Source organism: Brassica napus, chromosome A4 (genome assembly GCF_020379485.1).
Source record: "Brassica napus cultivar Da-Ae chromosome A4, Da-Ae, whole genome shotgun sequence".
NCBI classification, from domain to species: Eukaryota; Viridiplantae; Streptophyta; class Magnoliopsida; order Brassicales; family Brassicaceae; genus Brassica; species Brassica napus.
Genome location: NC_063437.1, coordinates 14,148,356 through 14,166,592, shown reverse-complemented (window position 1 = coordinate 14,166,592; position 18,237 = coordinate 14,148,356). Strand labels below are relative to the sequence as shown.

The window sequence follows — 18,237 nt, the reverse complement described above, 5'->3', positions numbered from 1 at the left end:
GGAACAAGTGTGGGAAAGATTAACTAGGTATGGCATTGCAAGATCTGAGCCCTGGTTTATTATTGGTGATTTAAACGAGATTACGGGAAATCATGAAAAAGATGGAGGAGCTTTGAGAAGTGCGGATTCTTTTATCCCTTTTAATAACATGATAAGAAATACTGGACTTCTGGAATTTCCGGCTAGAGGGAACAAAATGTCGTGGCAGGGGAGAAGAGGAAAAGGAAAAGGGGCTGTGACTGTAAGGTGTCGGTTAGATCGCGCTCTAGCAAATGAGGAGTGGCATACTCTATTTCCCTGTTCTTACACAGAATATCTAGGTTTGGTGGCATCCGATCATCGACCAGTGGTGGCGTATCTAGACGATAAAGTTCACAGAAGGAAAGGGCAATTTCGGTTTGATAAGAGGTGGGTAGGGCAAGAGGGGCTTCTGGAATCCATTACGACGAGTTGGTCAGATGATAGGATTCGTAGCGAGGATGATATAGTAGCAAAAATTAGCAATTGTCGACATGAAATTGCAAAATGGCGGAAAAATAATCCACCTTATGGCAAGGAGAAAATAAGCGATTTACAAAAGGCCCTCGAGGAGGTTCAGACAGATAATGCTAGGTCACAGGAGGATATTGTGGAGGTCTCCAGAAAGTTACAAGAAGCTTATAAGGATGAAGAAGATTATTGGCACCAGAAAAGTAGGAATATGTGGTACTCTTCGGGGGATCTAAATACCAAGTTCTATCATGCCTTAACTAAGCAACGACGAGTTCGGAATAGGATTGTTGGCTTACATGATGCTGCGGGGAACTGGATTACAGAAGATATTGGAGTGGAAAAGGTGGCTGTTGACTATTTTGAAGAGCTGTTTAGTACCACTTCGCCGACAGGATTTGATAGTTTTCTCTCAGAGGTAACAACGGGTATCACTCCTCAGATGAATCAACGATTGTTGAGAGTGGCGACTGAGAGTGAGGTAAAAGAGGCTTTGTTTATGATGCATCCAGAGAAGGCGCCAGGACCGGATGGTATGACGGCTCTTTTTTTCCAGCATTCCTGGCATATCATTAAGAATGATTTGGTAACAATGGTAAATAATTTTTTGGTGTCTGGGGACTTGGATCCACGGTTAAATATTACTAATATATGTATGATCCCAAAGACGGAGAGGCCTACTAGGATGACGGAATTGAGACCCATTAGTCTATGTAATGTCGGGTATAAAATTATCTCGAAGGTTCTGTGCCAGCGGCTGAAACTTTGTCTGCCGTCTCTTATTTCGGAAACGCAATCGGCATTCGTGGCAGGGAGGTTGATAACTGATAATATTCTTATAGCTCAGGAGATGTTTCATGGATTACGGACTAACAAATCATGTCAAGGAAAATATATGGCAATTAAAACGGATATGAGCAAAGCGTATGATAGAGTGGAATGGGACTTTATTAAAGCTTTACTAGAGAAGATGGGTTTTGATCTTCATTGGATTAAATTAATGATGGAATGCATATCATCGGTTCAATATCGGGTTTTACTAAATGGACAACCAAGAGGCCTTATTATTCCGAATAGAGGGTTACGGCAAGGAGATCCGTTATCTCCTTATTTATTTATTTTGTGCACTGAGGCTTTGATTGCAAATATTAAAAAGGCGGAGGATGGGAAACAATTGACAGGAATGAAGGTAGCTCGAGCATGTCCTTCCATTTCACATCTACTGTTTGCGGATGATAGTCTTTTCTTTTGCAAAGCCCAGAGAGGAATGTCAAACTATTCTCAGAATCTTAAAGGAATATGAGATGGTGTCAGGTCAACTCATTAATTTTGAGAAGTCTTCGATCCAATTTGGACATAAAATTGAAGAGTCCAACAGACAGGAAATGAGAGACATCCTGGGCATTCAGAATCATGGAGGAATGGGAACTTATCTAGGATTACCAGAAAATCTTGGGGGTTCAAAGGTTCAGGTTTTTAGTTTTGTGCAGGATAGACTAAACAAACGGGTTAATGGTTGGACTTTTAAGTTCTTTACAAAAGGAGGAAAAGAGGTGATTATTAAATCGGTGATTACGGCATTACCAAATCATGTGATGTCTTGCTATCGATTGCCTAAGGCAACCGTAAAGAAACTGACAGGTGCGGTAGCCCAATTTTGGTGGAGCCCCGGGGGAAGTACGAGAGGTATGCATTGGAAATCTTGGGATAAAGTATGTGTTAGCAAGGAGGAAGGAGGACTGGGTTTTAAAGACATCACTGATTTCAATACAGCGATGCTTGGTAAACAGTTTTGGCGATTGATCGAGAAGCCAAATACTTTATTTTCTCGAGTTTTTAAAGGTCGATATTTCAGGAATGCCTCACCCCTGGAACCGATTCGCTCATACTCTCCGTCATATGGATGGCGGAGTATTACATCAGCTAGATCTCTGGTTAGCAAAGGACTAATCAAACGGGTGGGATCAGGATCTTCTATCTCTGTATGGAATGATCCTTGGCTCCCAACCACTCGCCCGAGACCAGCAAATAAAAACCAACACAATCTTTACCCTGACCTCACAGTGGCTTCTCTTATAGACCCCACTTTGGGAATTTGGAACTCGCAGGCACTTCAGGCTCTAGTGGATCCACAGGATGTGAAAATTATCGAGAGTATACGACTGAGTAGATATCAGTTGGAGGACAAAGATGGATGGCATTTCACAACAAATGGGAAATACACGGTTAAATCGGGATATCAGGTAGAACGAGTTTACCCGGATAGAGCAAAACCACCAGCATTTTTTGGACCTACGGTCGATGGTTTGAAATCATTCTGCTGGAAAGTCAGGTGTCCACCAAAGCTTAAACATTTTCTCTGGCAGTTGGTGACAGGGTGTATAGCGGTTAAGAAAAATTTACAAGCGAGAGGGATAACTGGCGATATATGTTGTACAAGATGCGGAGCTGAGGAGGAATCGATAAATCATGTGTTTTTCGAATGTCCTCCAGCACTTCAGGTTTGGGCTCTCTCAAAGATACCATCAAATCCAACTACATTTCCCACACAATCCCTTTTTGCAAATATGGATCATCTTTTCTGGAGAGTCTTTCCGCAGTTAGATGATCATCAGTTCGCATGGATACTATGGTATATCTGGAAAGGAAGGAATAGTAAGGTTTTTAGTAATCTGGATATTGATCCTAGGGATACGCTCAAATTGGCGGAAACAGAATCAACCCTTTGGGCTGAAGCCCAACTAGTGAATGAACAGAGAATGGTCCCACAGGAAGAGATTAGGTCTTCACTGTTAAATCCAGGACGATGGTGTTTCACAGATGGTTCCTGGAAAGAGAAAGATACTTTCTCCGGCCAGGGTTGGCACAGCACTTTAGAAGGCTTCGCTGGGTTGCTGGGGGCGAGGAATGTTCGGGCTAGCCTTTCTCCTCTACATGCGGAGATGGAAGCACTACTATGGGCTATGGAATGTATGAGGAATTTACGTCAATCTCAGGTTACGTTTGCAACGAATTGTTTTCAATTGGTGAAGATGGTTTCGGAACCAGAAGAGTGGCCAGCGTTTGCAAGTTATTTGGAAGACATCAAAAGTCTGAGAGCAAGTTTCCTACAATCAGAGATCGTCCATGTACCAAGAGCACAGAATACAAAGGCGGATAGCCTAGCACGCAGTGTTAGGATTCAGCCGTCTTTCGTCGTTCACATGGATCAATATCTTCCGGCTTGGTTTACAGAGTCTATATGAGTCTGTAAAGTTGACGACAAAAAAAAAAAAATATAAAAATGCCATATAATTATCTAGATTTTAGTTAATATATGTGTCAGATTATTTTGTTGAATTTTTAGTCTATAATAATTATCCTTTAAGATATCTATCAACATATCTGAGTTATTAACATTGGAGGTGATCAGTTCTAGGTGGGATGTAAGAGCTATATTTATCTTTAATTTTTATCTACTGGCTTTAAAATTATCAATTATGTTTTTGGTTTCTAAACAGCCAAAATAAAAAAAAATGTCTGTAAAGTTTTATTTTCTAAAACAATATTTTTTAGCTGTAGCAATAAATTTATAATCTACATCATATACAAATAAATCAATATATCCTACATACTAAATTTTATATAAAACTTTATGCAATTACAACCCAACCAATCACCATCACTGTGTATCCAGCAAATATGAATTGCCATTTTATTTTCCTAAAATCTGAATCTTTTATTAAAATAATTTTGGTTATCGCTTGGCATATACTTACTTATTAAAGTTTTCAAATTGGTTGGTGGCCTACCTTCTAAATTATATAATTATATACATAATATTATCTTTTAGAGACCGTTTTACATGCATACATTTTCAATAAGTTATTTTAACTGACTTTTATTTAATTAAATATATTTTACTAATTATCTGATTTTCTGTTACTATTTGTACTGTATAATGTTTTTTTTTTGAAAAAAGATAATAATTTTATGAATACTTATATGAGAAAAAGACTAGGATAGCACCAAACCAAGTTTTTGTTCCCAAAGTAGCACTCAAGGCTCAAAGTCACAAAAATAGGTTTCATTAAAGAGATAAATATACACTTATACCCCTTGGGTTAATTAATTCAAACCTTAAGGTTTAGAGTTAAGGGGTGGGGTTTAGGAATTAGGGTTTAAAATTTTATAAAAAATAAATACTAAAATAAAAAATAAAAATTTTAAAAACAGTTTCAAAAAGTATTTTTAAATTATAAAAAGAAAATTTGAAAAAAAATAAAAAAAATTTCAAAAAAAAAATTATAAAAATTTCAAAACTGAAAACATATAATCTGAAACTATAAATTTTTTTTTTTTATTTTTTTTTTTTTTTTTTTGTTTATTTAATTTTAAACCAAGGGTATTAGGGATATTTTACCCTTTAATGAATGTCATTTTTGTGACTTTCTCCTTCTAATGCTATTTTTAAGACATAAACTTCAAAAAGTGCTATTATTGACAATTGCCCTACTTATATATACAATAATGTTGCAATCGAAACTCATATATATATATATATATCCCACTATATAATAGGGACTAATTTTGGAGCTTTTAAAAAGTGCCACATAGGCAAAAAATTCCAGACCAATCGTTTGGCCACGTCACTGGCAACCCATACCAGGAAATCGTTTATGCAGCCCAGCCCGTTAACCGGTTTCGTTTGCGAAAATCGTTAATTCAGTCCAGCCCGTTAACAGGCTTTTATCCTACAATATTATCCTCGCCGTTTACCAGCACGTGCCTTGCAACTTGCTTTGGCATATACGCGTATCTATCTTTGTAAACCGAAACATAATTGAGATTCAATTTGAGTTAAACCGGGCCGAACAAATTCAACCGGTTATAATCTAATCCTCTCTCATAAACCCTAAATTCCCAAATCAGATTCTCACGCGACCTTTCTCTCGACTTTTTGCTTCCGGTGTCAATCTTTCGCTGATTCTATACAGATTCCGTAGATCTCCAGTTCGTTGCATCTGCTCGTGATCTGAGTAAGTATAGCTTATCTCTTTTGATTCATGAAAAGCCCACTTTCGTGGATCAATCTGCTCGAATTATACTGTAATTTGCTTGGTTTCTTCATGCCTAATGTTAGTTATTGATATAGCTCTAGAAAGTTGGATGCTTTGAATCTGGGTCTTTGCCTATCCCTTAGTTATGTGTTTGGTGTCCTTTAGTTGTTAGAAACGATTGTTATCATCATATTAGCTTTGGATCTAAAAGTTCTCTGTTGTTCCATTTTGTAGGCAGTGTGTCCGTCTTTTTGCTGTTGGGCCAGATTAAAAAAATTCCCAAGCCCATTCCATTACCCGTTTACGAAGGCTTAAGCACTCTCATCCTCGCAGTTAACCCTAACCCCGTCTCCCCCATTTCTCTTACGCGCATGGCGATTCTCTTCATCTCCCCCAAATCTCCCCGCAAAACGCCTCCGATGAAAAGGCTTGAACTTCAATGTTCTCCATTAAAGCCTCCAATCAATATCATGACGGGCTTTCCACATCCCCTCTGCCTTAAATCTATCTTCCTATTTATACTGATCTCCCTTACCTCATATCATCCCTTCAAATCTCTTACCTCAGATCGTTAGCAAAATACCCTAATCATGTCGAAAGAGACCGCAATCCGCACGGGCGAATCTTCTCCTCCCCTCCTCTTCCGACAAGTTTCACCCGGACCCGGCGATTCGACCCTGCAGTTTCGTCTTCTTCATTTCTGGGATGCTCGGAAGAATGTCAAAGGAGGACCAGGGATCATTCTTGGGATCGAGATGCTGATGATCGATGCGGAGGTAAGGCTTCTTTTTTAATTAGATTAGCGTCCATTTGGTTGAGATGTTAAACAAAACGTTGATTGATTAAAATATAAACTTGATTGATTCGTTGAACACACGTTTGTTAAAAAAAAAAACTTGATCTATTTTTGGTGAAAAAATTATTGAATCGTTTTACTAGGTTGTTTATAAAAAATTAATTTATTCGTAAGAAACTTGACTGATTAAAATTAAAATCTTCAATCTTTTTAAAATAACAACTTCATTGATACGTAAAACAAATTGGTTGAAGAAATAAAAACTTTGATCTTTTTTTTTTGGGAAAAAAATTTGATTGCTTCGTTTGAACTGTATTAGGGTTTCTTCGATTCATTAGAGGGATAGATTAAAATAACAACTTCATTGATACGTAAAACAACTTGGTTGAACAAATAGAAACTTTGAGTTTTTTTTTGTGGGAAAAAAAATTGCTTGATTCGTTTGAACTGTATTAGCGTATCTTCGATTCATTAGAGTGCTAGATTAAAATAACAACTTCATTGATACGTAAAACAACTTGGTTGAAGAAATAAAAACTTAGATTTTTTTTTTTGGAAAAAAATTGATTGATTCGTTTGAACTGGAGATTTGCTCTGTTGCTTTAGACGCTTAAAATCTTAATCACTCTGAAAAATACTATGTTTAGCTTATACGTAAAACAAGTTGGTTGAAGAAATAAAAACTTAGATCTTTTTTTTTGGGAAAAAAATTGATTGATTCGTTTGAACTGGAGATTTGCTCTGTTGCTTTAGACGCTTTAAATCTTAATCACTCTGAAAAATACTATGTTTAGCTTATACGTAAAACAAGTTGGTTGAAGAAATAAAAACTTAGATCTTTTTTTTTGGGAAAAAAATTGATTGATTCGTTTGAACTGGAGATTTGCTCTGTTGCTTTAGACGCTTTAAATCTTAATCACTCTGACTTGATATTGTATCTATTTTCTGTAGGGTACTTTGGCTCAGGGGTTCATCGGTCAGAACCGTCGCAACCAGTATGAGAAAGAGCTCCAGCGTGGGAGCATCTACACGCTGACAAACTACTATGCATCCAACAACAAGGTGATGTACCATGTTGCTGATCAGAGGCTGGTCATTTGCATCTCACACGCTTCTGCCCTGTCGAAGGATGAAAAAGACATTGAAGGCATCTTGAGACAGCGGTTCAGGGTCCGTTCCTTCACAGAATTTGAAGCCAACTGCGATCTCAGAGGCGATCTTCACGGTACGGTTTAAATATTTTGTTAACATGTTCAACCATTACTATCGATTAACTTTGATTGACGTGTAACTGTTTGTTGTAGATGTGGTTGGCCACCTTAAGCTGGTTGATGGCCAGGCTCTCCATGAGCGTCCTGTTTTGTGCACCAATGATGACTCAGCTTCTCGGAAAGTGATGGTCCATCTGCAGCTTAAAGAGTAAGCTATTGTAGTTCTACCAATATAGAAATTTCATTTCCTAATTTATGCTCTTTCATAAATTAAAAATCAATTATTTGTTAAATGCAGCGGTCCAGTGATGAACGTCTATCTATGGGATGAGGCCGCTGAAAGTTTCCGCCTCAAGTTTGACGGAAGTGCAGTCACTCCAACTGTTCTATTGGTCACAACGGTGAATCCTAAGAGGCTCGGTGGTAATCTCTCACACTCAAAATACGAATTCCTCATGACTCACACCCATTTTGATAAACCTACCACTAACTGTTTCTATATGGACAGGGAAATTGTGCCTAAGTTCAATGTCCTCTTCAAGAGTGTTTTTGGATGAAGAGGTTGACCACACGAAGGAATACTTGGCGTGGTTAGTTATTTTTTTTTTTTATAAACACTCTATACCTTAGACTATTAAGTGTTTAACAGCTTTGATAATCTCCTGTTTTGGAATTCTTTGCAAGGTTGGCCACGAACCCTTCTATAACTTCTTTGGTCAACCCTGTTGAGGTTGTCAAAGCTGAGACTCTCACCATAGGTGAGATTGCCGCCTTCCTCAAGCATCAGCCTGCTCAGGTAATCCCATTAGGTCATTACAATCACACGCTTTTCTCAATATAGTTGCTAACAATCCTTAGGATGTGATTTCAGGTTGCCTACTTTGACTGCATTGCCACAATTGATGATGTCAAGCTTGGCACTGAGTGGTACTACATTGCTTGCAAAGATTGCCAGACCAAGTTAAACCGTGGGCCTACAACGTTGGTTTGTCCAAAATGCAGGAATGAAGATGCTACTGCAGTAGCCAAGTAAGTTACTCTCCTCAAATATGTTTTCAAGCGACAATGTGTATACTAAGCATTTGGTTTTAACCAGCTATCGGGTGGAGCTGTCTGTCTATGATAATGATGAGCAATGCACGTTCATCATTCTCGGAGATGCTGGGAAGGATCTCACAGGCAGGAAAGCAACAGAGTTGATCGACGCTTATGTTCAGGTAATGGTTGTTCTAATGATTAATGTTAATTTCTATAGTCTTGACACTTATTTTAATCATAACGTCTTCGAAGTTGATGATTGTGTTCTGTTATATTAGGAAAATGGTGGAGTTGCGGCTGAGCTTGAAGTTCCCGTTCCACAGTGTTTCATTGATACAATAGGCCAGACAAAGAAATTCAGGATCAAGGTGACTGACTACAACTTCACTTCTACCAAACTGTCTTTCACAGCTACCAAGATCATCTCAGCAGCAGAGTTACCACCAAAGAATCCCCCACTCCAGACGCCACCAGTAACTGAAGTGGCAAACACAGAGTTGGCTGAGAGTAGTGGTGGTGGTCCTTCAGCTATTGACGACCAGAAGGAAGCAAAGCGTACCAAGCGTAGTGGCTAGATCACATGCAGAACTGGTACTCCATCAGTGGCTGGTACAGACTGCCCAGTCAGGATGATTCTCTAATAACAGTCTACTTATCTCTCTTTAAACAGTTTGTTTTTGCTTCTTGCTGAGACAGTTTAGTATTGGAGTTGGTTTGGTTTTCTTATTTGAGTTGTTTGGATTTTATTCACAACTTCGTTATGAAGTTTAAGAATGATCAACATTATCATATTAAAGTGGTTTGATTTTCATTCCTAACTTTTTTGAGTTGTTTGGTCAGCATGCATTTTTCATACGTACACGTTCGTAAGAACCAAATGCATGCATGGATCATGGATTGTTTAATGCCCATACTCAATTGTTATATTATTCTTCTACGTGGTCTACATTTTAATCAAATTAGGACAACTGTAATTTTAGCTGACATTTCATATACGTATGGTCATATTTTGAATGTCAGTTATGAGTCAAATAGTATCTATTGCATTTATTAAGAATTTAATTTCATATATTCTGCCATTAAGTTAAATCAATGTCGACATTTAACATATGAGATATTCGTTTAAGCGCTTAATTATTTGATTCGTTTAGGCGCTTAGTCAAAATAACATCAACTATTCTAATCTCAAAAACACAAGTCCATCTCCCCTTACTTTGCAAAAATTCACGACCCACTAAGCAGATTCATTTCTATCAAACCGTGGAAGTTCTTCATCTTCAAAAAGTAATCCGCGTAAGTGATTTTTTTTTTATGAGGAGATGATTAGAAAGTGCAAAGATTATTTGTTTTGATATTCTTCTTTTTGTTAAAGGAACAGTTCCCTCAACACCATGGGCAAAACAACCTCCAAAGATCCTCCACTTCTAGGAGGTATTTTGAATTTATAAATTCATTTTTGAATTAAGACCTTATTATTATTGATATATTTAATTAATACTTTAATCCAAATCTCTAATAATAACCAAAGGATTTTCTTTACAGCATATAGGTCTCGAGGCTAGCTAGATTTTGTCAAATAAAATGTATTATTGTTAAGATATAATATAGAGGTTGAAACAAATGGTGTATATTATTGTTACTGTTGCTATATCATTTTTACCTTTTAAACATTAACAAACGTTATTAATTCCTACTTAAGCTTCAAGATAGTCTGTCTGTTTTCAAATTGACAAGAATTGTTTTTAAATTTTTTCTTTATAATGATATTTTTACAAGTCTCCATGAAATGATGTTACGGTGTACCTCAAAATAAAGGCTTTGTATTTTTATATATAATTGAGTGTATCATGATATAAATGCGAATGGTTATCACCTTTTGCCCAAACGTCAATAAACTTTTTCACCAAATAATCTTTGAATTTAGATCTAAGATGTTAATATTTACTCTCTTTGAATATAGGTCAGTAAATATTCCCAAATAATCTTCGAATGCTTTAATCAGCTCGAAGTTGTTTTAGTGTATTGATTTTTGGTAGATGTATTATTATAAAAACGTGTTGTTCGAGCAAAAAAATATTGTCTTACAGAACAAAATATAGCAGAGTTATTTTGCTAATTTCGTAGTCTTTAAAAATAAACAATAATGAAGGTGATGTCTTGAAGTGAAATATTTAAAAAGTAAATAACTAAATATTTTCAGACTGACAACAGAAATCCTACAACAAAAAATTTTATTTATTTTTTTAATTTTCAAAATAACACATCATCAGAACTTATTATTCGAACAATACTAAATTTTAATGAATAATAAATAACTATTTTAACACATGTTGACATTACTCCTAAAATTATTAGTATTATAATTCCTAGAAGATGTTTATAAGTGTTTGCAAATGTAGATTTTCCTATTACGTAGAAGATGTTTTTAGTTTTATAATTCTAATTTACATCCTATTAATTTATCAAGTTCTGTACGTAATACAATTATTTAATATATTGTGTACTCTTTATAATCATAACTTAATATTTTAATATAATCTTCTCACCAATATAAGAGTCATCAAGTTCAAACACAACGAAGCGTAAACGTGGACGGCCGCTAGGAGTACGAAACAAAGTAAAAGGTTTGTACAAAATTTAAACACTCAATTCATCAATGTTCTATATAATTTACTTATTAAAACCCCAAACATAATAGCGACATGTCTCGACTACTTGGTCCAACTTTTATGATTTCATCTATTTATTGTTATTCTTCCCGAACAGCTCCAGCTGCAGGAATGATGCCACAACATTTTGCCCCACAATACTTTGACTGTGAGTTATCCAGCTATATCACACAAAAAAACAAATTCTATATTAATATATTTATGATGGTTTGTGATTATGCTAAGTTGACACAAATATTTTACTAACAATGCTTTTATGGGTAAACATTTTACCCTCTATAGGTGGCTGCGACATTTGCGCGTTATACGGTACAAGATTCAAAATGATAACATTTGCCTTTTTGTTAAATATACCATCTCATTATTAACACATAATTTAAATGTGAATACATGCAGTGGCAAGAACAAATGCCCGTGCCATGCGAAGGGCAATATTACTATCGAAACGTACATCAAGAAGGATAGAAGGTAACCATAAAATAATACAACTACAACTTCACAATAAAATAAATAAATTATGTGGAGTAACCAACAACAAGTTTTTTTAATAGGACCCAGCGCAGCTACGCCCGCACGAAATCATCGAATCGGCAGAGCTAAAGGAAAAGGTACATATTTTCCTACTTTAGATACATTATATGTTTACCTATTAAACCTCCAGCACAACTAAAGTAAATTAAAGTGGACAATTCTCATATATAGAATATTTTCGACTTTTGGTCACAAAAATTGACCCCACAAGGAAAATCACCAAAATATCATCAAGAGTCATGGAGTCTCCTATGTCTCTCATGTCTCTTACATACTTTGTCTAATACCCTTAATATTTATTTAAAAAAATCAAACAAATTATCTTAAACCATTATTTTACAATAACATGTTCTCATATTTGAAGTTACAAAAAAAAAAATATATATATATATATTGTAAATTGTGACGCTTTGACAATAGTTTAACAAATTATTTTAAATATTGATTTCCCACCTATTGATATTTATCAATTAATTTACATAATTTTAAACTTCGATCCCCAATACTGACCTCTTGATTCTTACCAATAAGTTTCAAATTAGGTTACCCAATGAATATATTTACATGCCTATTTTCTAATGAAACATTTTTCCTGTGATTTAAATATGAAGATAGGTACAAATTCTTTTTAATTAAGGAATCGTTTAGAGAAATCTGTTGAACACAAAAAAAAAAAAAAAAAATTCATGGGTCAACTAACCACTTACCTGATAAGGGAGTTGCCACTTATTCCCAATAATTATTAATCATCTAATAGTCGTGTCTCGACTATTTAAATTTTACAGCCCCTTCAGATGCGTCATCCTCCTCTGAAGCAACAAACAACCCAATTTTAGAATGTCCATCGTGTGGTGCTTTGGTCTGGCAATCCGAGAGCACCGGAAGAGACCCTAGAACGAAGGAGTTACGCTTCACCATTTGTTGCAACCAAGGACAGATAAAGCTTCCGCCTATGAGACAACCTCCACCCGTGTTAGAAAAGCTACTGCAATGTAAACAATTTCGCGAGACCATCCGAGTCTACAATGCCCTCCTAGCTTTTACATCTATTGGGGCGAATATAGATTACAGTGTTGTTTTCGGGAGGGGGCCATTTACATTCCGTATTCAAGGGCAAACTTACCACCGTATCGGATCCCTCATTCCTAAGCCAGGTTTACCACCCAAGTACCTGCAGCTCTATATTTTTGATACGGCAAACGAAGTTAAGAATCGGTTGGAAGCTTTGGGCCAAACAACCTCTGAAGGAAAAGCAACCGAAGCAACATTAAAAGTCCTAATCGAAATGGTGGATACCAACAATTGCCTTGCAAAAGTTTTTAGGAGGGTTCGAGATCGTTACGAGGCAAACTCTGAAGAAGATTTTACAATCAGTCTCATATCTGATAAAGGGAAAGGCAAACAATATGACTTACCCCAATCATCTGAGGTTGTTGGACTAATTGTCGGCGAAATGTCATACACTATATGTGAGAGAGATATAGTCGTCAAGTTTCAGTCAACTAATTTGACAGAGATACGAGATGATCATCCACTCTACATGAGCCTCCAGTACCCACTTCTGTTTCCTTATGGTGAGTATGGTTTCAATACCGAAATTCCGTTGCATTTAGAGGAAGGAAGCTCGAGGACAAGAAAATTTGTCAGTATACGGCAATTTTATGCCTCTCAAATACAAACTCGGTTAAAAGAAGGAATGACACTCATTAAGTCTGGGCGCCTCCTCCACCAATATGTGGTCGATGTATATTCTTCAATCGAGGAAGATCGTCTTCGATGGCATAGGCTCAATCAAGACGTTCTAAGGGCTGAATTATACAGTAATGTTTGTGATGCAGTCGGAAAAGGTGACACCGATGCAAGGACGGTTGGTAAGAGGTTTATTCTACCACCGAGTTTTACTGGTGGGCCCCGTTATCTGATTGAGAAATATCATGACGCAATGGCGATATGCAGACAGTTTGGGAATCCAGATTTATTCATCACAATGACGGCAAACCCAAATTGGAAGGAGATAAAAGACCATCTAGCAGCATACGGTGGTGATAGCCCGAATGACAGACCAGACATTGCGTGTCGAGTTTTCAAAATGAAACTAGACCAGCTGCTAGATGATTTTAAGAAGGGTACATTCTTCGCCCCATACACAGCAGGTATTCTCTTTAATTGGAAAATTTAATTCACATTAATCTTCATATAAATAATTAAACTCTTTTTATACCAGCTCTTCATAGGATTGAGTTCCAAAAAAGAGGTCTTCCCCACGCACATATTTTGTTGTGGTTTGGAGACCACTCTAGGACACCCAGCCCAGAAGAAATCGACAAGATTATTTCGGCGGAGCTTCCGGACAAGCAGAAAGACCCCGAAGCCTATGAATTGGTTGCAAAGCACATGATCCATGGGCCATGTGGACTCGATAGACCTCAATCACCATGTATGGAGAATCATGTATGTGCGAAGAAATTTCCCCGCCCCTTTACTGAGTCTACATCAATTGATAAGTCTGGGTACATAATATATCGTCGCCGGAAGAACGAAAATGCGAATGTTTTAAAGGATGGAATTCTTCTAGACAATGCTTCTGTCATCCCTTATAACATAGAAATCCTGAAGAAGTATGCAGCTCATATAAACGTGGAATGGTGCAATCGGACATCCGCTATCAAATACCTTTTCAAATACATCACAAAAGGAGTCGACAGGGCGACAGTTCTGGTTGAGAAAGGCCCCGACCCACCGCCATCCGAGAATGGAAGCGACCCCCAGACATCCGAGAAAGGCAAGGAAAAGGTCAAGAAGGCAAGGAATGAGATAAAAGAGTATCAGGACTGTCGATACTTATCCGCTTGCGAATCCATGTGGAGGACTTTCGCTTATTCTATACATAAACGCCAACCATCCGTCATGAAGTTGGTTGTCCATCTGGAAGGTGAACATAATATCACTATCAAAGATACGGATAACCTAGGAAGAGTTATACAGAAGCCAGGCATCGAAAAGACTATGTTCACCGAGTGGATGGTTCTATGCAGAACATCCGCATTCGCCCGCACCTTAACGTATGTCCAGATTCCTGAGTTCTTCACATGGAACAATAGCTCAAAAGTCTGGTCAGAGAGAAAGAGAGGAACTTCAATTGGTCGGGTTGTTACTGTACATCCCGCTTCAGGGGATCGATACTATTTGAGGATACTAATAAACAAAGTGAAGGGCCCGAGAAGTTACACAGAGCTTAGAACTTTCAACGGTGTCACATACCCCGATTTCAAAAGCACCTGCTGCGCACGAGGTCTTCTCGCTAACGATGCTGAATGGCACGAAAGTATGGCCGAACTCAACACATGGGGTACACCTTCTCAGTTAAGAGAAATGTTTGTCACGTTGCTTATCTACTGTCATGTTGCTAACCCTAAGGAATTGTGGGATAAGTGCTGGAAAACCCTGAGTGAGGACATCCTCTACAAGAAACGTAAGGAATTCAAACACCCGCAGCTAGAAATAGATGATGCTAAGCTCGAGCTGTATACATTACTTGAACTCGAGAAGGCTTTGCGGAACCAAGAACACACCCTTACGGATTTTCCAGGAATGCCTACTCCTGATCCTCTCCTACTTAAAGAGCTAGGTAATACTTTGTGGCAGCAAGAGCTACAGTATAATGTCGCCGAGGAGAAGAGTAGACATGACACCCAGTACACGTTGCTCAACCGTGAACAATTGGACGTCTATCAGGCTATTATCGAGTCGACTCAAGAAGACTACGGGAAGCTATTTTTTGTCTATGGGGCTGGGGGCACAGGCAAAACATTTTTATACCAGACAATCATTTCGAGACTACGGTCAGAGAAAAAGATAGTCCTTCCCGTTGCTTCATCTGGAATAACAGCCCTACTACTACCAGGCGGCAGGACTGCCCACTCCCGTTTCAATATCCCAATCGATCTAAAGGCCACATCCACCTGCCACATTACACCTGGAACTATGCTCGCAGAGTTAATAGAAAAGGCAGCTCTAATCATATGGGATGAGGCACCTATGACACACAGGCATGCTTTCGAAGCCCTCGATAAATCCTTAAGAGATATTCTTTCTTTACATGATCCCAAAGCCAAAACTCTCCCATTCGGCGGAAAAACTGTTCTTCTAGGAGGTGATTTCAGACAGATCTTACCAGTCATCCCACAAGGCACCAGAGCTGAAATTGTCTCTGCCTCCATAAGTCATTCATATTTATGGGAATCATGCCACAAATTCACCCTCCAGAAGAATATGCGCCTCAGCGAAGATGAGAAAGAATTCTCCAACTACGTCCTAAGAGTTGGCGATGGGAACCCCCTACCTACTGAGGTCAATGAATTTGATGAAGATGAAGAAGATCAGCTCATTTCTATTGACCGAACGTTGGTCGAGGAGGTCAGCTCAGATCCTCTCAAACAAATTCTAGAAGCTACTTACGGGAGAACTGACCAGTGGAAAGGAACCAAACAAGACTATACAGAAAGGGCTATCCTCACACCAAGGAACGAAACGGTGGATGAGATCAATGAATACATGATATCTGAAGCTGACGGTGTTTCAAAGGAATATCTCAGTTCCGATAGCTTCGGTATAATAGACACCGACTCTGCGAACAACGAGACATTGTACCCAGTAGAGTATTTAAACTCACTGAGCTTTCCAGGCCTGCCTGCACATAAGCTTACATTGAAAGTGGGTGCCCCTTTCATGCTCCTAAGGAATTTAAATCAGAAGAAGGGGTTATGCAACGGAACACGTCTGATTGTCACTTACCTAGGTGAGCGTGTTATTAGAGGTGAAATAGTTACAGGCTCCCATATTGGACATAAAGTGGACCTTCCAAGAATCATACTATCGGAATCAGTAACTAAACATCCGTTCACTCTAGAAAGGCGGCAATTTCCGATCAGGCTATGTTACGCAATGACAATTAACAAAAGTCAGGGTCAGAGTTTGAAAGGTGTCGTACTGTATTTGCCCAAGCCCGTTTTCACCCATGGGCAGCTCTATGTTGGTCTTTCCCGAGTTACTACCAAGTCAGGCCTCAAAATTATACAAGGAAAGGATCAAAAGATAGGAAGGGTCAAAAACATTGTCTACAAAGAAATATACAACTGTTTACCAGGTAATCAAATATTATTTGCAACCCAGTTCACAACATCATCCATAAATACTCACCTCATTTCTCTCTCTACTCCAGAATCACGATCCGATGATCACCCAGAGCAGGATTCCCAGAATCTTCAACAACTTCCTTTACCATAAGATGCAAGCTACCAGTAAGTCTTCCGGTCTGAAACTCTTCAAACCCAATAATGAACCTGTGCTAACAAAATTGTTTTAATCTATAGGTCCGCCCGCAATAGAAAGTGGCCGCCCTACAAGACCATCCACAATAACCCTACAAGCCATCGTCTACGGCTTATCTTATTTTATTTCTTTTTCGTTACCTACCAATTACTATTTCCTTCAGAGAATTACTTATTTCAACTGTCGAACTATTTTCTTTTGCATTTTCTATTATTTCAGACAATTTTAATTTAAATTGTTTTCTATAACAATGTGCGAACTAAATTAGTACGTCCAAGATAACAAAACCTCCTCATTTCACATAGTCCCTGTAAATTACTAAAAATAACTAAATTACACTTTCAAACACACCAAACTAATTTACTACTACCACCTATAATTATTGCCCGGCCTACTTAAAATTTTTTAAAAACCATGACAATACTTAAAAAAAAAAACACACCCTAACTATGTTCACTTCAAAAAAATTTAAAAAAAATTGATCAAAAAAAAATAATTCTCATCCTTATCTATGCAGCACATCCAGCACAAGATCAAAGCAACTGGAGCAACACCCTCAGACCTCATCCAATAATCGTTAGGATCCTTAGGGTCTGGCCCATCACAAATCACAAAAATAAAGATGCTTTCCTAGGAACAACTTTCATCTGTCTTGACATCCAGGTTTGTCTAAATTTCATATTTTCAATTATTCCAACTATATTTCAAATAATTGCTTCTAACCACTCAACAGGAACAAAAAATGGAGGGGAGGGTGCCTACTTCTACGTCTGACACAATGTACCAACGCTTCGAGGAAGGGAAAATTTATCACATTAGTTATTTTAATCTCCTCCCCAATAACCAACGTTACAGGCTTACCGATCAACCATACATAATCAATATCAAAGAAACAACAACTATTACACTGATTCAAGAAAACATTCCACCGATCCCTTCATACATATTCCACCCCCAACGCTACACCCAGTTGTTCAGCTCAGCAAGTGAAACCGGCTTCCTACCAGGTAAAAAAAAACCACAAAAACTCTCTCACATTAAAAATAAATCCTACTTTTTTAAAAACAACCAAATTATTCCTACAGATGTTGTCGGCCGCATTTGCCTCATCCAAGGTAGTGATTTATATAACC

The 18,237-nt window shown here is 37.7% G+C and overlaps 3 protein-coding genes across 3 annotated transcripts; all 3 read left to right on the top strand.

Annotated features, from left to right (window-relative positions):
- Positions 1–5,069: 5,069 nt before the first annotated feature.
- On the top strand, positions 5,070–10,124 carry LOC106362820. The gene is made up of 9 exons (XM_013802661.3): positions 5,070–6,304; positions 7,276–7,549; positions 7,629–7,743; positions 7,834–7,958; positions 8,044–8,125; positions 8,220–8,331; positions 8,407–8,564; positions 8,632–8,752; positions 8,852–10,124. Exons 1-9 carry the CDS (start codon positions 6,119–6,121, stop codon positions 9,146–9,148), a joined length of 1,470 nt encoding a protein of 489 aa, XP_013658115.3. The 5' UTR covers positions 5,070–6,118; the 3' UTR covers positions 9,149–10,124.
- Positions 10,125–13,469: 3,345 nt separating this feature from the next.
- Positions 13,470–15,722, top strand: LOC106420866. Its single transcript, XM_048778180.1, has 3 exons — positions 13,470–13,926; positions 13,998–15,553; positions 15,663–15,722. The coding sequence occupies exons 1-3, from the start codon at positions 13,470–13,472 to the stop codon at positions 15,720–15,722; spliced, it is 2,073 nt and encodes a 690-aa protein (XP_048634137.1).
- LOC125608030 (ATP-dependent DNA helicase PIF1-like) lies at positions 15,681–18,107 on the top strand. The gene is made up of 2 exons (XM_048777744.1): positions 15,681–16,919; positions 16,995–18,107. The coding sequence occupies exons 1-2, from the start codon at positions 15,758–15,760 to the stop codon at positions 17,057–17,059; spliced, it is 1,227 nt and encodes a 408-aa protein (XP_048633701.1). The 5' UTR covers positions 15,681–15,757; the 3' UTR covers positions 17,060–18,107.
- Positions 18,108–18,237: the final 130 nt, after the last annotated feature.

Bases quoted from the DNA above. Each gene is read 5' to 3' on its own strand.
- LOC106362820 (XM_013802661.3), top strand. From the start codon at position 6,119: ATGTCGAAAGAGACCGCAATCCGCACGGGCGAATCTTCTCCTCCCCTC. The intron at 7,550-7,628 runs GTACGGTTTAAA...TGTTTGTTGTAG, and splicing joins TCTCAGAGGCGATCTTCACG to ATGTGGTTGGCCACCTTAAG. The intron at 7,744-7,833 runs GTAAGCTATTGT...TGTTAAATGCAG, and splicing joins GTCCATCTGCAGCTTAAAGA to CGGTCCAGTGATGAACGTCT.
- LOC106420866 (XM_048778180.1), top strand. From the start codon at position 13,470: ATGACACTCATTAAGTCTGGGCGCCTCCTCCACCAATATGTGGTCGAT. The intron at 13,927-13,997 runs GTATTCTCTTTA...TTTTTATACCAG, and splicing joins CTTCGCCCCATACACAGCAG to CTCTTCATAGGATTGAGTTC. The intron at 15,554-15,662 runs GTCTATGGGGCT...CTGGAATAACAG, and splicing joins ACTACGGGAAGCTATTTTTT to CCCTACTACTACCAGGCGGC.
- LOC125608030 (XM_048777744.1), top strand. From the start codon at position 15,758: ATGCTCGCAGAGTTAATAGAAAAGGCAGCTCTAATCATATGGGATGAG. The intron at 16,920-16,994 runs GTAATCAAATAT...TCTCTACTCCAG, and splicing joins AATATACAACTGTTTACCAG to AATCACGATCCGATGATCAC.